Here is an 18745-nt window from a genome sequence, read left to right as displayed (position 1 = left end):
ATTACTATTATCTCCACTGTACAGAAAAAGGAAAATGAGGCACAAGGAGGGAGGTCACTTATTCAAGGTCACACAGGGTCAGGGTCAGGATTTAAACTCCTGCAGCCAGGCCCTGGAACCCACGTAATTTGCATTTATGCTTTGCTGCCTCTTGACTGGGGCTGAGGGCGTGATGGTGGAGAAGTGGCCTGATTGGAGAGGTTAACTTAACAGAGCCTAGATAGGGGTACCTGGGTGGCTCAGTTGGTTAAGCGTCCGACTTAGGCTCAGATCACATGATCTGACGGTTCACGCGTTTGAGCCCCGCATCAGGCTCTGTGCTGACAGCTCAGAGCCTGGAGCTGCTTCAGATTCTGTCTCCCTCTCTCTCTGCCCCTCCCCCCACTTGCACTCTGTCTTGTCTCTCTCTCTCTCTCAAAAATAAACATAAAAAAATTTTAAACAGGGCCTAGTGATGAATTGGAAGGAGTTGAGGATGGTGATGAAATCACAATAATAGTTGTGTTCTGTGCCAGGCGCTCTCCCAGACTCTTTACATGTCTGAAGTTATTAGATCTTCACAATGAGGGAGGAGCTCTTTTCAACCTCATTTTATAGATGAGTATACTCATACTGAATGAAGCCCAGAAGACGGTAAGTTTTGAGCCCAAGGTCGCACAGCTGGGAAGGGGTATGCCCAGGTTTCTACCTCTTAGAAACCTCTTCTAAACCTCTTCTGCCGCCTTAGGGCGGCATCTCACACTGACCCAGAAGGTGTGCATGCCTTCAAGGGACTGGTGAACAGTCTAGCAATCCTACAGAAACAGCAAGAATGGGCCCCAGAGTGAAGAGGTCTTATCTGGGGGGAACCTCACAGTAAAGAGTGCTTGAGGATCCCTGCTTTCCTGTTTCCTCCTTCCCTTGAGCTCCTGGCAATCCCTGAACCTTCTTTTGTTTCAGCCCTGATGTCTGCACCCATTCTCCTCACCGACCGGACAGGGCTCACCTCCAGGTCCCCAGCTTCTCCCAGCTCGGGCCAGGCACACAGGAGACCCCAAGTGAGGAATAAATGTGCAAAATTCTCTCCTTGACTTTGAGCTTTTCTGTCTGCCTGTTTCTCTCCTAAGAAAAACCACCGGAAATACACAAGGAGTCCCGCTATCAGTGTATTGGGGCCTCCTGTTGGGTTTTCATTTCTCTCTCTGTCCGTGTTCTCCCAACGTCTCTCCCTCGCCTTTTGAGTGTCTCCCCGTTCGCCGTTTCTCTGTCTCACCGTCTTCTCGGTCTCTGAAGTCTCTTCGCCAGACTGGATCCCCACCCCCACCCCAGCGGCCGCGGGCGCGGCCCCTTTAAGACGGCCCCGCCCCCGCCCCTCCCCGCCCGCGCCGCGCCCCGCCCCTCCCCGCCCAGGTCAGCCAGTGGGCACCCGGCTTCCGCCAGCGCTGCGCCTCAGCTCGGTCCCACCCGGCCGCGGGCGCGATGGCGGGGGCTACACTGAGGTTCGCCGGGCGGCAGCTCAGCCAGCGCAGCGGGTCTGGAGTCCCCATCCTCCTACGGCAGGTGCGAGGACGCTGGACCCGCAACGGGACTACTGGGCGCTGGGCGGCGGCAGGGGCGGGACTCCGGGTTCCTTGAAAGGGAGGAGATCTGGGATCCCCAGGGCTTGGGGCCAGACTCCTGAGTCCTAGACGGAAGGGGCTGCTGGAGACCCTGATTTGGCCGGGGGGTGGGGGTGGGGGGTATTGGAAAGTTGGGACTCATTGGTTCAGATGGAGTAAGGTGCAGGGGCCCCAGACTCCCGACGCCGAGGGGAAAGAAGGGGCTGGGGTTTCTGCTTCTGGATCTTAGGAAGAGAATCGAATCGAGGCTCGGAGTCCTGGGTCCCCAGTGAGTGGAAGTCTGGTTCTGCGTTCTCACCTGTCCCACGCCCCCTTCCCAGATGTTTGAGCCCAAGAGCTGCACCTACACGTACCTGTTGGGTGACAGAGAGTCCCGTGAGGCCATTCTGATCGACCCGGTTCTGGAGACAGCGCCTCGGGATGCCCAGCTGGTCAAGGAACTGGGGCTGCGGCTGCTGTATGCAGGTCAGTCTGGAGACCGAACTCCTGGGTCTGAGGGAGGAGGGGGTTGGGGGCTGGGAAGCCTGCGTCCTCCTCTGTGCCCTCCTGGACCTGGCCCTCCTTTCTCCCCCAGTGAATACCCACTGCCACGCGGATCACATTACGGGCTCAGGGCTGCTCCGGTCCCTACTCCCCGGCTGCCAGTCTGTCATCTCCCGCCTTAGCGGGGCCCAGGCTGACTTGCACATTGAGGATGGGGACTCCATCCGCTTCGGGCGCTTCGTGAGTTGGATCCTGGGTCCCGAGAGGGTGGTGGCCTGGACTTCTTGGACCTAAGGGAAGAGGGGGCTGGAGGCTTGGGCTCCTGAATCCTGGGGTAGGAGGGGCCTCTGGCCTGGATTTCTGATCCCTGAGTTTGTCTCTGGGAGGAGGGCGCCATAAACCCAGGTGGGGCACTGGGGCAAGAGGCTGGGCAGGTGTGTCTTTGGCCAGGCCCCTTAAGTCAACATTTGTGGAGTTTCCTACCACCTTGGAGCAGCTCTTTTGGCCTGGCATCTCCATAAAAGTTGATCGAGGGCTAAAATTCTGAAGCCAGGGCTGAGGGAGAGACCCAGCGCTGTCTTCTAGAGCCGCTGTTGGAGGAAGGAGCCTCCTGTTGCCCAGAGCCAGGATCAGGGTGAGGCCATCGAGGCGCCTAGGGCACAACATTTAAGGAGGTGTCCGCTCTCAGGGCCAGGCAAGGGCAGGGTGGGCACCTTCAAGCCACCACCTCCTTAAATGTCTCCCCCCACCCCCCCACCCTCCCGCCCTCCCACTCCCCACCACGTGCAGGCTTGTCTCACCCTTGGCATGGCTGTTGCTTCACACAGGAAGGGTCTGAAGGTTCCTACCTCTTTTTCGCTGTCACAGGCCTAGTCAGCAGATTTCCAGCCAGAATTTCAACCCAGAGCAATAGATAGAGGTGAAGGGGGTGCTGGGGGGGAGGAGAAACACCTAACAAAGCTTTTGTTTTTCTGATCAGACTGGCTAAAGATACGGAGAGTCTGGCTGACTTTGGGGACAGAATGGTCAAGGGATAGGATGGAGTCTTGGCCTCCAGGTTAGAGGGTTTTGCTAAATGGGGATAGTTTATATGAGTCAGAGCATTTAGAGGAGATGAGGGCTGTGTGTGGGATCAGAGGGCTTAGCTACATGGATGTGGCCTCTTCATTTCAAGTCCTCTTCTGGAAGCGGGTAAAAAAAAATGCACTGTACTTTTACATACACTGCACGTAATTGTCAGGTATTAGCAAGCACTTCTTGAGAAGGCTTAGAAGAGTGAAAAACTGTTGGGATTTTGTGTCAAGATGAGCCCTTTGTTAGACTGACTGAATGAATGCATGCATGCATGTTGAAGGGTTTAGCTGTGGCGAATTTAGCTTCAGGGTCTTTTTTTTTTTTTTTTAAGTTTATTTATTTATTTATTTTAAGAGAGGGGAGGGGCAGAGAGAGAGAGAGAGAGGGAGAGAGAGAGAATCCCAAGCAGGAGCCACACCATCTGCGCAGAGCCCGATGTAGGGCTCGGACCCAGGATCGGTGAGATCATGACCTGAGCCCAAGTCAAGAGTTGGATGCTTAACTGAAATAGCCACCCAGGCGCCCCTTCTGTGTCTGTTTTTTTAAACAACTTAATTGGTATAATTCACAAGCCGTCCAATTCATCCACTGGAACTTTACACTTCTTAGTATATTCAGAGTTGAGTCCATCCGTCACCACAATTAATTTTAGAATATTTTTGTCACTTCCAAGAGAAATCCCACTCCCCCTGATTGTCACCCCAGCCCCCTCCCCTCTTGCCCCTACAGCCTTAGGCAACCACTAATCTCCTTTGTGTTTCTACAGGCTTGCCTATTCTGGGTATTTCATAGAGATGGAATCATGTATTATATGGCCTTTTTTGACGCGCTTCTGTTGCTGACCCTACATTTTCAAGGTTCACCTGTATTGTAGCATCTATCAGCATTTCATTCTTTTTTATGGCTGAGTACTCTTCCATTGTGTGAATATACCTCATTCATTCATCCATCAGCCAATAGACATTTTAGCTCTTTCCACTTTTTGGCTATTATAAAGGATGCTGCTAAAATACTCATGTACGAGTTTTTGTGTGTCCCTCCATTTTCATTTCTTTTTGCGTATATATATGTATATATATATATATATATATATATATATATATATATATACCTAGGATGGAATTGCTAAATCAATAATCACTCTATATATTTAATACTTTGAGGACCCGACTGACCAATATCCAAAGTGGCTGCACCATTTTATGTTCCCACCAGCAGCGAATGAAAGTGCCAGTTTCTGGGCATCCTTGCCAACCCTTGCCAGTACCTGTCTTTATGATTATCCAGTGTTCTGTGTGGTTTTCATTTGTGTTCTTTAGATACCTTTAGCGATGGCCACATTTTTTTCCTCCCTCATTTTCTTCCCCCCATTTTATTTATTTATTTATTTATTTATTAAAAAAATTTTTTTTAATATTTATTTATTTCTGAGACAGAGAGAGACAGAGCATGAGACGGGGAGGGGCAGAGAGAGAGGGAGACAAAGAATCGGAAGCAGGCTCCAGGCTCTGAGCCATCAGCCCAGAGCCCGACGCGGGGCTCGAACTCGCGGAGTATGAGATCATGACCTGAGCCGAAGTCGGTCGCTCAACCGACTGAACCACCCAGGCGCCCCTTCTTCCCCCCATTTTAAAAGAATTGTAGCGTGCATATTGTATGGTAGAAATTGCACATATTGTACATGTGCAGCTTGGTAATTTAAAAAAAATTAATGTTTATTTATTTTGAGAGAGAGAGAGTGCACATGCGAGTGGGGGGGAGGGGCGGGCAGAGAGAGAGGGAGACAGAGGATATGAAGCAGGTTCTGTGCTGACAGCAGAGAGACCAATGCAGGGCTCGAACTCATGAACCATGAAATCAAGACCTGAGCCAAAGTCTGATGCTTAACCGACTGAGCCACCCGGGCACCCTGTAAATTCTTACATATGTTTATACTTGAGCATCCATTGCTAAGATCCAGATACAGAACATACCTATCACCCCAGAAGTTTTCCTTGTCTTTCTCCCTGGCCATTGACACCCCCATCAAAACACCATTCTTCTTACTTATTTTTTTATTTCTAATTTTTTTTTCCCTTATGAGGACTTTTTTTTTGATGAATTTTTTTTTTTAATTTTTTTTTCAACGTTTATTTATTTTTGGGACAGAGAGAGACAGAGCATGAACGGGGGAGGGGCAGAGAGAGAGGGAGACACAGAATCTGAAACAGCCTCCAGGCTCTGAGTGCTCAGCACAGAGCCCGATGCGGGGCTCGAACTCACGGACTGCGAGATCGTGACCTGGCTGAAGTCGGACACTTAACCGACTGCGCCACCCAGGCGCCCCGAATTTTTTTAATTTTATTTTTTATTTTTTAAAATTTACATCCAAATTAATTAGCATATAGTGAAACAATGATTTCGGGAGTAGATTCCTTAGTGCCTCTTACCCATTTAGCCCATCCCCCTTCCCACAACCCCTCCCGTAACCCTCAATTTGTTCTCCATATTTAGGAGTCTTTTCTATTTGGTCCCCCTCCCTGTTTTTATATTATTTTTGTTTCCCTTCCCTGTGTTCATCTGTTTTGTCTCTTAAAGCCCTCATATGAATGAAGTCATATGATTTGTGTTTTTCTCTGACTAATTTCACTTAGCATAATACCTTCCAGTTCCATCCACGTAGTTGCAAATGGCAAGATTTCATTCTTTTTGATTGCCGAGTAATACTCCATTGTGTATATATATATGTGTGTGTGTATATATATATATATATATATATATATATATACCACATCTTCTTTATCTGTTCATCCATTCATCCATTGATGGACATTTGGGCTCTTTCCATACTTTGGCTATTGTCGATAGTGCTGGTATAAACATGGGGGTGCACGTGCCCCTTCGAAACAGCACACCTGTATCCCGGGGATAAATGCCTAGTCGTGCAATTGCTGGGTCGTAGGGTAGTTCTATTTTTAGTTTTTTGAGGAACCTCCATACTGTTTTCCAGAGTGGCTGCACCAGCTTGCATTCCCAGAGAAGGACTTTTAAGATTTACAATATTAGCTCCTTCCTTCCTTCCTTCCTCCCTTCCTCCCTCCCTCCCTCCCTCCCTCCCTCCTTTCTTCTTCCTTCCTTCCTTCCTTCCTTCCTTCCTTCCTTGGCTGCATGCCTAACGTGGGACTTGAACTCGCTACCCTGAAATCAAGAATCACATGCTTTACTGACTGAGCCAGCAGGCGCCCCTCTTCTGACTTATTTAATCACAGATTAGTTCTACGTGTTCTGGACCTTGTCAACAGGAGTCATACAATGTGTGTTCTTTTGTGCCTGGCTTCTTTTACTCCACACAATGTTGTATATAGTTGTAGTCCTTTCCTTCTGTTGCTATATAGCAGAGATTGGCAAACTTCTTCTGTAAAGGACCAGACAGTAACTGTTTTCGGTTCTGCAGGCCATATGGTCTCTGTTGTAACCACTCAGTTGTGTTGGTGTGAAAGCAGTCGTAGACAATGCATAAATGAATAAGCATGGCTGTGCTCCAATAAAACTTTATTTATGGCCTCTGAAATTTTCATTTCGGCATTCTCATGTGTTATGAAATACCACTCCCATTTTTATTTATTTTTCCAACCATGAAAAAAGTGTAAAAACCATTCTTAGCCCTCAGGCCATACAAAAACAGGTGACAGGCCAAATTTGGTGCAGCAGCCATAGTTTGCCAACCCCTGATGTAGAGCATTTCACTATATGAATTTATGGCCGTCTATCCATTTTCCTTTTGCTGGTTGATTCCAGTTTTTGGCTATTATGAACTAATGCGACTGTGAGGGTCCTTATACAGATCTCTTGGTGGACACTATTCTCAATTCCAAGGAATGGAGTTTCTGGGTCATAGGACTGACATACGCTTAACTTGAGTAGAAATTGCCAGTTTTTTTTTGAGCTGGTTGTATATTTTGCATTCACAGTGGGCCAGATTTGGATGGTTTCACTGCAGAAATAAATTTCTGTTTTAATGAGCAATGAGATGTGAACATTTCAGCTCCCACGAGGAGTGGCAGATTCAGAAAGTTAGTCTTGTTTGTTTAATATGTTAATTCAGATCCTGATCCCCCAGATCCCACTTTAGAGATTCTGATTTAATTGTTAGGGGTGAACACAGGGGGGAACCAGTGTATTTTAAAAGCTCACAGGTGGGGTGCCTGGCTGGCTCAGTCAGCAGAGCTTGTGACTCTTGATCTCGAGGTTAAGTCCAAGCCCCACGTTGGGTGTAGAGGTGACTTAAAAATAAAATATTAAGAAAAATAAAATAAAAGCTCCCAGGTGGTCCTCTTGTAGTCCAAATGAGGATTTCAGTGCTTCCTTCTATTTGGAACTATTTGAATTGGGGAACCCTCCCAACATTTTATGAAAAATGGCAAACATACAGAAAAGTTGAAAGAAAAATTGACAGTGTATGTCGGGTCCATCCATCACCTGTCTTAATTTTTGACTCATCGTCAAGTTGTAGATATCGGTACACTGTCCTCTGAACATCACAACTAATGTCGTTTTCTCTCACAAAGGAAAGGAAGGCTGATGGAGGTTCAGAGTATTTAGCTGCAGTGGGAAAAGACATTTTGGGTTTTTGAGTTCAGAGTGCACAGAAATAGTGGTTGGTTATGTCAACATTAAGTGTTTTGTTTTGCTTTAAGTTTACTTATTTATTTTGAGAGAGAATCCCAAGCAGGGTCTGCGCTGACAGATGCGGGACTCGAACTCACAAACCATGAGATCATGGCCTGAACCAAAATCAGGAGTCAGATGCCTAACCCACTGAGCCACCCAGGAGCCCCCAAGATTAAGTGCTTTTGAATAAAGGAGTGGTGGCATGAACCTGGGGACCAAATGGAATAGGAGGCAAGAGTTCGCCTGCCACCAGGGGGCAGTGTGGGCCGTGGGAACTGCGAGGCGAGTGAGTTTGCGGGGCGGGTCCCTTTCCTGTTGGTTCAGCGGATGGGACCGAGTTTGAGAAGCTACCCCTGCAGCGGGAAGCTAGGGAAGGAGCACCTGCTGAAAGGTGTCACGTATTTGCAGCACCGTGGATGGGAAGAAGAAATGTGAAAGAATGTGCGGTTAGGCAGGCCTATGGAATCCCTGCAGAATATTCTGCCGCTGAGATTATCCAGTTTCAAGAACAGGTGACCTGCGTGAGGTCAAGATATTAGGTGCTTACCCCCACAACTTTTTTTTTTAATTTTTTTTTTTTTTTTGAGAGAGGGAGGCAGAGGGTCTGAATGGCGCCCCTGAATAAAAAATAAATAAAACATACCTATTCAGAGATCCAACAAAATTTACTGCATTAGAAGTTAAAACTGAGACTTTTTTTTTTTAATTTTTTTTTTCAACGTTTATTTATTTTTGGGACAGAGAGAGACAGAGCATGAACGGGGGAGGGGCAGAGAGAGAGGGAGACACAGAATCTGAAACAGGCTCCAGGCTCTGAGCCATCAGCCCATAGCCCGACGCGGGGCTCGAACTCACCGACCGTGAGATGGTGACCTGGCTGAAGTCGGACGCTTAACCGACTGCGCCACCCAGGCGCCCCTGAGACTTTTTTTTTAACACAAGAATATCCAAGTACTCCCATCAGCCATCAGAGCAGTGACGTCATCACCAGCCACAGAGCTTCTAGAAAACACCACCGAACTCTGATGGGAGAATGACAGTAAGAAGGGTGGAAGAAGACTTCCTACTCTCGTGAAAATAGTTCACCTCGCAGACCCTCAAGGTTCCCTTGACCACACTTTGAGAACAATTCTTTTACAAAATCTTTGTCACAGAAAATATACAATAATTCTGAAATCATTCTTAAATCCAGGCCATGTTCAAATTTCTCCAGGTGCCCAGGAATCATTTTTAAGGCTGTTTTTAGGAACCAGGACCCAACGAGGTTCATGTAAATCTAGAACACTTTACGGCCACCTGGGTGGCTCAGTTGGTTAAGCGCTGACTCTTGAGTTCTGCCCAGGTCATGATCTCATGGTTGTGGGATTAAGTCCCATGTTGGGCTCTGTGATGAGCGTGGGGCCCGCTTGGTCTTTCTCCCTCTCTCTGCCCCTTCCCCTCTCACTCTCTCTCTAAATAAGTAAACGTTTTTTTAAAGCGACAACAAATAATTCTACAATAGTTTCATACACTTTCTGCACCATGACATTGACTTCTGAAGTTTCCGGCCTGTTGTCTTGTAGAACGTTCCACATGCTGGGTGCGTCCGGTTGTTTGCTCGTGGTGTCACTCAACTTCTTCTTTGCTGGCAACTGGAATAGATGGTATATATTTTGATATCGGTTAGTGGTAATAATGAGAATTTAACAATAGTTAACAAGCATTGTGGGTTGGCTTCTTGCCACACACTGTGCTGAGGTCTGTAAGTGCATTTCCTCAGCTTTTGTCTGGAAGGATTTTCATAATCAAACATTGCTGCAGGCAGCAGGGAGTGGTGGGGCCTGTGGCAAATGTTAGGGTGTGTGTTCTGTGTATGAGGCGGGACACCCACTGCACAATTCGAGTTGATTATGCATGTTTAGGAATGTAGTCTGTCTACTGCCAAGCCTTCTCTCTCTTTTTTTAATAGAAGCTGCAAATATACGTTCTTCAGAAATCTTCCACTTTTTTTTTTTTTTTTTTTGAGAGAGAGAGAGCACACAAGTGTGTGTGAGCTGGGGAGGGGCAGAGAGAGAGGGAGACACAGAATCCGAAGCAGGCCCCGGGCTCCGAGCTGTCAGCACAGACATGGGGCTTGAACTCACCACCCATGAGATCATGACTTGAGCCAAAGTTGATGCTTAACCCGCTGAGCCACCCAGGCGCCCCAAGAGAGAATGTTAAGCAGGTTCCGTGCTGTCAGCGTGGAGCTCGACAGAGCCCAATGCAGGGCTCCATCTCATGACCTTGAGATCATGACCTGAGCCGAAATCAAGAGTGGGATGCTCAACTAACTGGGCCAGCAGACACCCCCGAAATGTTCTACTCCTTAAGGATAGACTACAAATGCAGACTTCTCATAACTCCCGAGCAGTCCGAACAAAACACTTCTATGGCTGAATCTGGCCCTTGGGCCTTTGCTGTTTCTTCTCGGACAAACAGATCTCGACCTTCATAACCACATAGTGAGATCAGAAATATTTTCCCCCTTTTAAAGAGGGGAAGTGACTTGCCCCAAAATTACACTGAGAAAGTGGCCAAGCGGGGATTTGAACCCAGGAGGCCTTGTGGTTCCAGTAGATCAGTGTTTTTACAAATTTTAAACCATCATCATGATTATGTTACTTTTATTATACAGCGAATATTGTGTGCTGGGCATTTTTCTAAGTGCTTTACAGACACAAAATAATTTGATCCTTGTAATAGCCCTATGGGGTGGGGACAATTATTATGCCCATTTTACAAATGAGTAGAGAAGCCCAGAGAGGTGAAGTGACTCGTGCAAGGGCACACAGCTAGTAATAGCTGAGCCAAATTTAGAACCCATGTCACCTGGCTTAGGAAACTGTTCTTGACCACTGGTCCATGCACCTTCGCCATGAGATGGGATGTTTCTCTTCCGGATTCGTCAATGAAACCTCCACTTCATGAAATACCACTTCCCTGTACTGTGTAGTGGGCACCCTGAGATTTCTCACTTTATCCTATCCCCCTCCTTGCCCCATCCATCCTATTCCATTCCACACCTTTCTGCTCTTCTGTGTCTAGTGCATTTTATTTGCTTTTGTCTTATCCGTGAGATTCGTTCATATTCTAGTATATGGTTATAGTTGGCACGTTCTTATTCTCATCCTGTGCCTCAGTTTCCTCATCTGCAGAATGGGCACAGGAGCGGTACCTACCTCATAAGGGTGTGTGTGGACTGAATGAGTTCAGTCGAGTTGAACACTTAGAAGAGAGCCCGGCACAGGAGAAGGGGTCAGTCAATGTCAGGGCTCTTGGAAATGAGTCGATCTGACTAATGGGTGAAGAGGGAAGGGTGTACCTAGCAGAGAGAATTGCATGGGCAAGAGGTGTGGAAAAACCTGGTGCTTTCTGGAAATGACCCTGGGTTTCAGAGTAGCTGGGCGTGTTGAGAAATGGAGGATGTTATAGGACATTGGGCTGTGAAGGTGGACAGGCACCAGAACAGGGGCATTTCAAAAGTTAGGCCGAGGACCCAGAACGCTGCCCTGGGGACAGTGGGAGCCAAGGAAGAGTCTTGAGCAGAGAGGAGCAGGTTTGAATCTGGGCAATAGAAACCCCCTTCAGGGTCATGTGGGAGATGGATGGAGGCTGCCGGGCCAGGGAGGATGCTGGTGGTTGTTCCAAGCAAGAGAGGATGAGGCCCAAGATGGGTGGGACGGTGGGAGGTACATGGTGGTGGAGGACGGATTCTAGATATTCCAGAGAAGGGAATGGCCAGGGATACCGCTCACTAGCCAAGCCACTTGCCACACAGATTCCATCACCAAGGGCCTAAGGAATCTTGATCTACGTGGCAAGCAGGATTTTGCTCAATTGATATTAAAATTTTGTCCAATTTATATACATACACAATTACATATACCATATATATACTTTTACCATACCATATAGACCATATAGATACTTTCTAACTGTACTGGTTGTTCATGGCTGATGTCCTTCTGATTGGTCAATACCCATTGCTACAACTGTGATTAACTACTTTGAACACCACTCCTGATCATCCATCACAATATTTAGTTTAAAAGACACCCATGCCTTTTGTTTTAAAAAAATTCAGAGAGGGGCGCCTGGGTGGCGCAGTCGGTTAAGCGTCCGACTTCAGCCAGGTCACGATCTCGCAGTCCGTGAGTTCGAGCCCCGCGTCGGGCTCTGGGCTGATGGCTCAGAGCCTGGAGCCTGCTTCTGATTCTGTGTCTCCCTCTCTCTCTGCCCCTCCCCCATTCATGCTCTGTCTCTCTCTGTCCCAAAAATAAATAAACGTTGAAAAAAAAATTAAAAAAAAATTCAGAGATACAGGGTTAGTATCCAAAATCTATAAAGAACTTATCAAACTCAATACCCAAAAAACACATAATTGGTGAAGAAATGGGCAAAAGAGATAAATAGACACTTCTCCAAAGAAGACATCCAGCTGGCCAACCGCCACATGAGAAGATGCTCCACGTCACTCATCATCAGGGAAATACAAAGCAAAACCACAATGAGATACCTCCTTACACCTGTCAGAATGGCTAACATTAACAACTCAGGCAACAACAGATGTTGGCGAGGATGTGGAGAAAGGGGAACACTTTTGCACTGCTGGTGGGAATGCAAGCTGGTGCAGCCACTCTGGAAAACAGTATGGAGGTTCCTCAAAAAACTAAAAATAGAACTACCCTACGACCCAGCAATTGCACTACTAGGCATTTATCCGCGGGATCCAGGGATGCTGTTTTGAAGGGGCACATGCACCCCCATGTTTATAGCAGCACTATCGAATAGCCAAAGTATGGAAAGAGCCCAAATGTCCATCGCTGGATGAATGGATAAAGAAGATGTGGTCTATATATACAATGGAGTATTACTCAGCAATCAAAAAGAAGGAAATCTTGCCATTTGCAACACTGATAGAACTGGAGGGTATTATGCTAAGTAAAATTAGTCAGAGAAAGGCAAAAATCATATGACTTCTTCACTTATATGAGGACTTTAAGACACAAAACAGATGAACACAAAGGAAGGGAAGGAAAAATTAGATAAAAACAGACAGGGAGACAGGTGATAAGAGACCCTTAAACACAGAGAACAAACTGAGGGTTGCTGGCGGGGTGTTGGGTGGGGGGTGGGCTAAATGGGCAAGGGGCATTAAGGAGGACACTTGTTGGGATGAGCACTGGGTGTTCTATGTAAGTGATAAATCAGTAAATTCTATTCCTGAAACCACTGTCCCACTGTATGTTAACTAACTTGGATTTAAATAAAAATAAAATGAAATAAAGGCTCCTGAGAAAGAAAAATTCAGAGAGTACAGAAACAGACCAAATAAAAAGTGAAAGATCATCCCTTTGCTGCCACCCAAAGGTGTTAATTTGGTGCAGGATGCCTGTGATTTTTCCCACAAGCTTTTGCAAGGTCTGTGATTTTGCTTTGCATTTGTTTGGCATTGTACATCTATCCTATTATATATGAGCTAGGAAGGTGTTTGGCTGAAAAACCAATACATGACTTAAAAAACCATACAGTGGCTTAAATAACTGGGTGTTCAATGTTCTCCTGTAATAGAGTCTGGAAGAAGGCAGTCATGGTCCGATTAAGCAGCGCTATCATTTTGGGGATTCTTTTTCATGGTTGCAAGGTGGTTGCTGCAGCTGCAGCCATCACACCTTTGTCCAGAACCAGATGAAGTGGGAAGGAGAGGTGCCAAACTCTTGTATCAGGAAGGGAAAAGCTTTCTCAGACATTCTCAGACATTTACGGAGATCTTGGTGGCCAGAGAACCGTGTCAGAAGCCACCCAAGCTACCATGGAGGCTAAGGAAGTGCTTGGCTGGGCACACGGATGCCCCGAGCCAAACTGGAGACCTGTGAGTGGGGAAGGGCAGAATGGGTGCTGGGTGTGGACACAGGGTCTGCACACGGTGCCCTTCTATAATCTGCTGATTAGACTGACCTGGACCAGGATGCTAATTGGTGGGAGGGGTGCTATGTGAACGGGAACTAATCTTCTAAGTGGTTGTTAGATCATTAGGGTAACAATTGTTTTCTGACAGTTGCTTCCCTGAACTGAGTGTGGGAATTTAGATAATGAGGATTTTCCTGAGTGGGTGTTTTTTGCACATGTGTCAGAAGTTCTTAACAGCAGCGTCTTAGCAGTAACTTTGAGGGGTCAGAAAGAGTGCACATTTGAGATGCTGGTAAACACTACAAACTTGCCCTCTGAAATGGCTACATGGAGTCATACCCTCCTCCCAGGAAACAAAAGGGCTTGCCTCAAACACCCTGAGCAATACCCTAACAGTTGCCAATCTGGTACGTGAAAAGTGAGGGGTTTTAACATTTAAATCTCCCTCCTTTTCTCCCAAAAAAGGGAGATCAAATATTGTTTCAGATGGTTTTTGACTATTTGTTTCCTCTTCCATAATTGTCTCTTTTTTTTTTTTTCTTTTGTGCATTTTTCTTTTGGGAGTTTTTATTGATGCTTAGGAGCTGTTTATATATGATGGCTATTCACACTTTATAATACTTTCTTATACATGCTGCGACTATTGTCTGAGTTTTTTGTCTTTTAACTCTTATTTTGTTCTTTTCTATGATGAAGTTAAACTATGTGGTCGTCCTTGTCACTGTTTTTCCGTATATGTGTGTGTGTGTATGTGTGTGTATAATCTCCTTATGTATTTATAAGATTATATATATCTTTGGGGCGCCTGGCTGGCTCAGTTGGTTGAGCATCTGACTTCAGGTCAGGTCATGATCTCGTGGTTCGTGAGTTCCAGCCCTGCGTCGGGCTCTCTGCTGACAGCTCAGAGCCTGGAGCCTGCTTCTCATTCTGTATCTGCCCCTCTCTCTGCCCCTCCCCGCTCATACTCTGTCTCTCTCTGTTTCTCAATAATAAATAAACGTTAAAAAAAAAAGTCACGTTTAAAAAAAAAAGATTATATATATCTTTATATGATTTCATATATATTCTTCTATACTCATAATATCCTTATATATTTTCCTCTAGAATTCTTTTTTCTCTCTCTAGAATTCTTATGGTTCTTTTAATGTTTACATCTTTAGTTTATCCTGAATTTTGTGTTTTACTTTTAATTATAAAATGACATGTTTTCTGTTTAAAAATTGTTAATGTAGGGGCGCCTGGGTGGCGCAGTCGGTTGAGCGTCTGACTTCAGCCAGGTCACGATCTCGCGGTCCAGGAGTTCGAGCCCCGCGTCAGGCTCTGGGCTGATGGCTCGGAGCCTGGAGCCTGTTTCCGATTCTGTGTCTCCCTCTCTCTCTGCCCCTCCCCCGTTCATGCTCTGTCTCTCTCTGTCCCAAAAATAAATAAACGTTGAAAAAAAAAAAATTAAAAAAAAAAAAATTGTTAATGTAGGAAAAGCCTAAAGAAAAAAATATATTTTGAGTGAATGAATAAATTTTTTTTAAAAGATGACACTGTACAAGTTTTTTTTTTTCAGTCTGCTTTTAGCACTTACCAGATATTTAACATATTTTCATGTCATTAAATATTTGTGTATAGCATCTTTAATTTCATTTCAATAACATAATTTTATTATTTAATTTTTTTAATGTGTATTTATTTATTTTGAGAGAGAGAGCGAGCGAGCGAGCATGTGCGTGGGGGAGGGGCAGAGAGAGAGGGAGAGAGAGAACACCCAACAGGCTCCATGCTGTCAGTGCAGAGGCAGACGATGCCTGGCTCGATCCCATGAACAGCAAGATCATGACCTGAGCTGAAATCAAGAGTCAGGCGCTTAACTGACTGAGCCACCCAGGCACACCTAATCTTTTTGCAAAAAACTATGCTAGCTAGATGTGATCCTGAGGTGGGATGGGTGCTTCTGGGGTCAGTTTTGCCATCAGACCAGAGTCCTTGGCTTATTGATAACTGTCTGTACTCTCCTTCCCCACCAGGCCTTGGAGACCCGGGCCAGCCCCGGCCACACCCCAGGCTGTGTCACCTTCGTCCTGAATGACCACAGCATGGCCTTCACTGGAGATGCCCTGCTCATCCGAGGGTGTGGGCGGACGGACTTCCAGCAAGGTCACAGGCCCCCTTCTCCAGCCTGAGATCGTAGGATGGTTATGCGTGGGCCAGAGTTTTAAGTACCTGTTGTAAGAATGAATGAATGGGTGTTAGAATGACACCAGAGTTTTAAGGACCTGTTGTAAGAATGAATGAATGGGGGTTTTAGGGGGTCAGGATTAGATTCAAGAAGTTTAGATGCTGGAGTCGGGGAGAGTTAGAGTCATGACCCTTGGGGGGGCAGATGCAGTGGTTTTACTGTATTGAGGGACAGTTAGATTCAAGGGGGGGCGTTAGTTATCTATCGCTGTGAAACAAATGACCCCAGAGTGTAATGACTTAAAACAATGATTAACATTATCTCGCATAACTTCTGAGAGTCAGGACTCTGGGAGTAGCTTAGCTGGGTGGTTCCGGCTCAGCATCTTTCATGGAGGGCACAGTCAAGCTAGGGCCTGGGCTGCAGTCATCTGAAGGTGTGACTGGGGCTGGAGGGTCCACTTCCAAAGGCGCCTCACTCACATGGCTGGCAAGCTGGCTCCCACTGTTGTCAGGAGGCCTCAGTTTCTCACCATGTGACCTCTCCATGGGGGTACTTTGTCTTCATGACCTGGCAGCGGGGTTCCTCCAGAGGGCATGATCAGAGAGATGCAACGGGCAAGCAGTCTGAAGCCCTAACTTTTTCTTAATGACCTAGTCTCAGAAGTTAACCTCTGTCATTTCTGCAATATCCTATTTATTCATTGCAAGTCACTTAGTGGAGACCACTAAGTCAAGGCGAGGGGAAGGATCACATTTTGAACGGAAAAGTGTCAGTGAGTTTGTGGACATATATTTATTATTTATTTTAATAATATTTTAATATTTATGCTTCACGGAATTTGTATGTCACCCTAGCATAGGGGCCACGCTAACCTTTTCTGTATCATTCCAATTGTAGTGTATGCACCGCCCAAGGGAGCCCTTTTTTATTTATTTATTTTTTTAAGTAATCTCTACATCCAACGTGGGACCTGAACCCACAACCCCAAGCTCAAGAGTCACATGCTCTACCGACTGAGCCAGCCAGGCGCCCCTGTGGACATCTTTTTAAACCCCATAAGGAGTTTGGCTGCTGGAGGTGTCGCAGTGGGGAGGGGTGTGAGTTTGATTCAGGAGTTCGGCTGCTAGGGGAGCAGTTAGATTCAGGAGTTTTACTGTGGGAAGGGAGTTTAGTTTCAGAATCTCTGGGTGTGCCTGCCCTTGAGCGTGTGCGTGCAGGCATGTGAATACGGGGCTGACACTAGATTGGGAGGATTTAGCTGCCCTGATAAAGACAGAGGAAAGATAGGACAACCATGAGCTGGAAGTGTGTAACCAGAGCCCCAGGCTGCCTCTTGCTTCCTCTTCCTCTCCTTATGTCTCCGTCTGTGTCTGTCTGTCTCTTTCCGAGGTGCCTCATCCCCCATTTATCCACTCCCGGCACAGTTAGGAAATTGAAGGATTGGGCTAACATGAATGGCGGGAATGATGGTCTAGAGAGGTTTGCCCCCGCCCCAGTTGAGGACTCAGAGGTTGTTGTTGGAACCATTCTCTTTGGCCTCATGTCTTCAGTTTCTTACCTTCTAGTCCAGCCTCCCTGCCCTGAAGCTTTTCTTGGCATCCCCAGGCTGAGGGCACAACTCCCTGGTGCTTCAGGATCTCATCCCAACCTTATTTACCACCATGGCGAATTTCTCACCATTCCTCAATTCTTTGCCGATGCTGTTCCATCTGTCTAGAACGCCCTTTCCTCTCTTTCTGTGCCTAGGCAGGGGGGTACTGGCAGGAAATGAGGGGGGCAGTTTAGCTATGTGATTTTATCCTCCCACCCTTTTCTTGAAGGAAGGGATTAGAGGGCTCCTGTCCTGTTGATTCACTCCTCCGAACTTTCCCTCCCCAGGCTGTGCTAAGACCTTGTACCACTCAGTCCATGAAAAGATCTTCACGCTTCCAGGAGACTGTCTGGTCTACCCTGCTCATGATTACCATGGTGAGGGCTTCCTGGGGGAGGTATGGGACTTCTATAACTTTCCATTTGAGAGGGCGTACCAAACTGCTGTAGTCCTTGTGGGGCATGGAGACTACAATTCCTAGAAATTTCTCTGGCCAAAAAAGATTAAGTGCTTAGGTGTGCCGAGTGTGGATGGAGAAACTACAACTAGAATTCCGGAGGGCAAGAGTTTTCCCGGGACTTCCTTATAGAGCTTAGGGAAGGTGGGAAACTACATTTCCCATAGTGCCCTTTGAGGAGAGCCAGCGATCTCAGGAACATTCTGGGACGAGCCTATTAGTCCCAGGCCCGAGATGCACCCTAAGCCTCCTGGGAAGTGTAGTCCTAGGAAGCCCCAGGCACTTGCCAGGTTGACATTCTTCCCCTCCCTTGGCCACTAGGGCTCACAGTGTCCACTGTGGAGGAGGAGAGGACTTTGAACCCTCGGCTCACTCTCAGCTGTGAGGAATTTGTCAAGGTCATGGACAACCTGAACTTGCCCAAGCCTCAGCAGATAGGTGAGCATTTGGGGGCCGGGACTGCTGGGTCTGAGGGAGGGTGGGGCTCGGGGCCAGAACTCTAGTTTCCCAAAGAAGAGGGGCTCCTAGGATTTCTGGGTCCCCGGTGGGACATGAGGGGGTCTGCTGGAGCCCTTTGTTTTAACCTTGGTTTCTTTCTTTCAGACATTGCTGTTCCAGCTAATATGCGCTGTGGGATCCAGACTCCCCCTTCCTGACCTGGCTTTGTCAGGTGCTCATATCCGTTAAGAGTGCACTAGGTGGGGTACAGAGAGGGGCGCCATCACCGAAGCCTCTCTTCTTCCCCTCCCTCACCAGCCCTTGAGCTTCTTAAATAAAATTTAAAAAATTTC

The 18745-nt window shown here is 46.9% G+C and overlaps 1 protein-coding gene and 1 pseudogene across 2 annotated transcripts; one reads left to right on the top strand and one right to left on the bottom strand.

The window, feature by feature from the left end:
- Positions 1–1373: 1373 nt before the first annotated feature.
- ETHE1 (ETHE1 persulfide dioxygenase) lies at positions 1374–18745 on the top strand. Of its 2 annotated transcripts, XM_047835814.1 has the most exons (7): positions 1374–1539; positions 1919–2063; positions 2173–2321; positions 15752–15881; positions 17785–17874; positions 18276–18392; positions 18558–18745. In XM_047835814.1, the coding sequence occupies exons 1-7, from the start codon at positions 1459–1461 to the stop codon at positions 18608–18610; spliced, it is 765 nt and encodes a 254-aa protein (XP_047691770.1). In that variant the 5' UTR covers positions 1374–1458; the 3' UTR covers positions 18611–18745. The 2 variants fall into 2 exon arrangements, with proteins under 2 accessions (XP_047691770.1, XP_047691772.1); XM_047835816.1 differs by lacking the exon at positions 2173–2321 and having other exon boundaries at positions 1393–1539.
- On the bottom strand, positions 16713–16825 carry LOC125153866 (uncharacterized; annotated as a pseudogene).

The sequence above is a fragment of the Prionailurus viverrinus genome, chromosome E2 (assembly GCF_022837055.1).
Source record: "Prionailurus viverrinus isolate Anna chromosome E2, UM_Priviv_1.0, whole genome shotgun sequence".
Taxonomy (NCBI): domain Eukaryota; kingdom Metazoa; phylum Chordata; class Mammalia; order Carnivora; family Felidae; genus Prionailurus; species Prionailurus viverrinus.
This window is presented reverse-complemented; position numbering and strand designations above follow the sequence as displayed.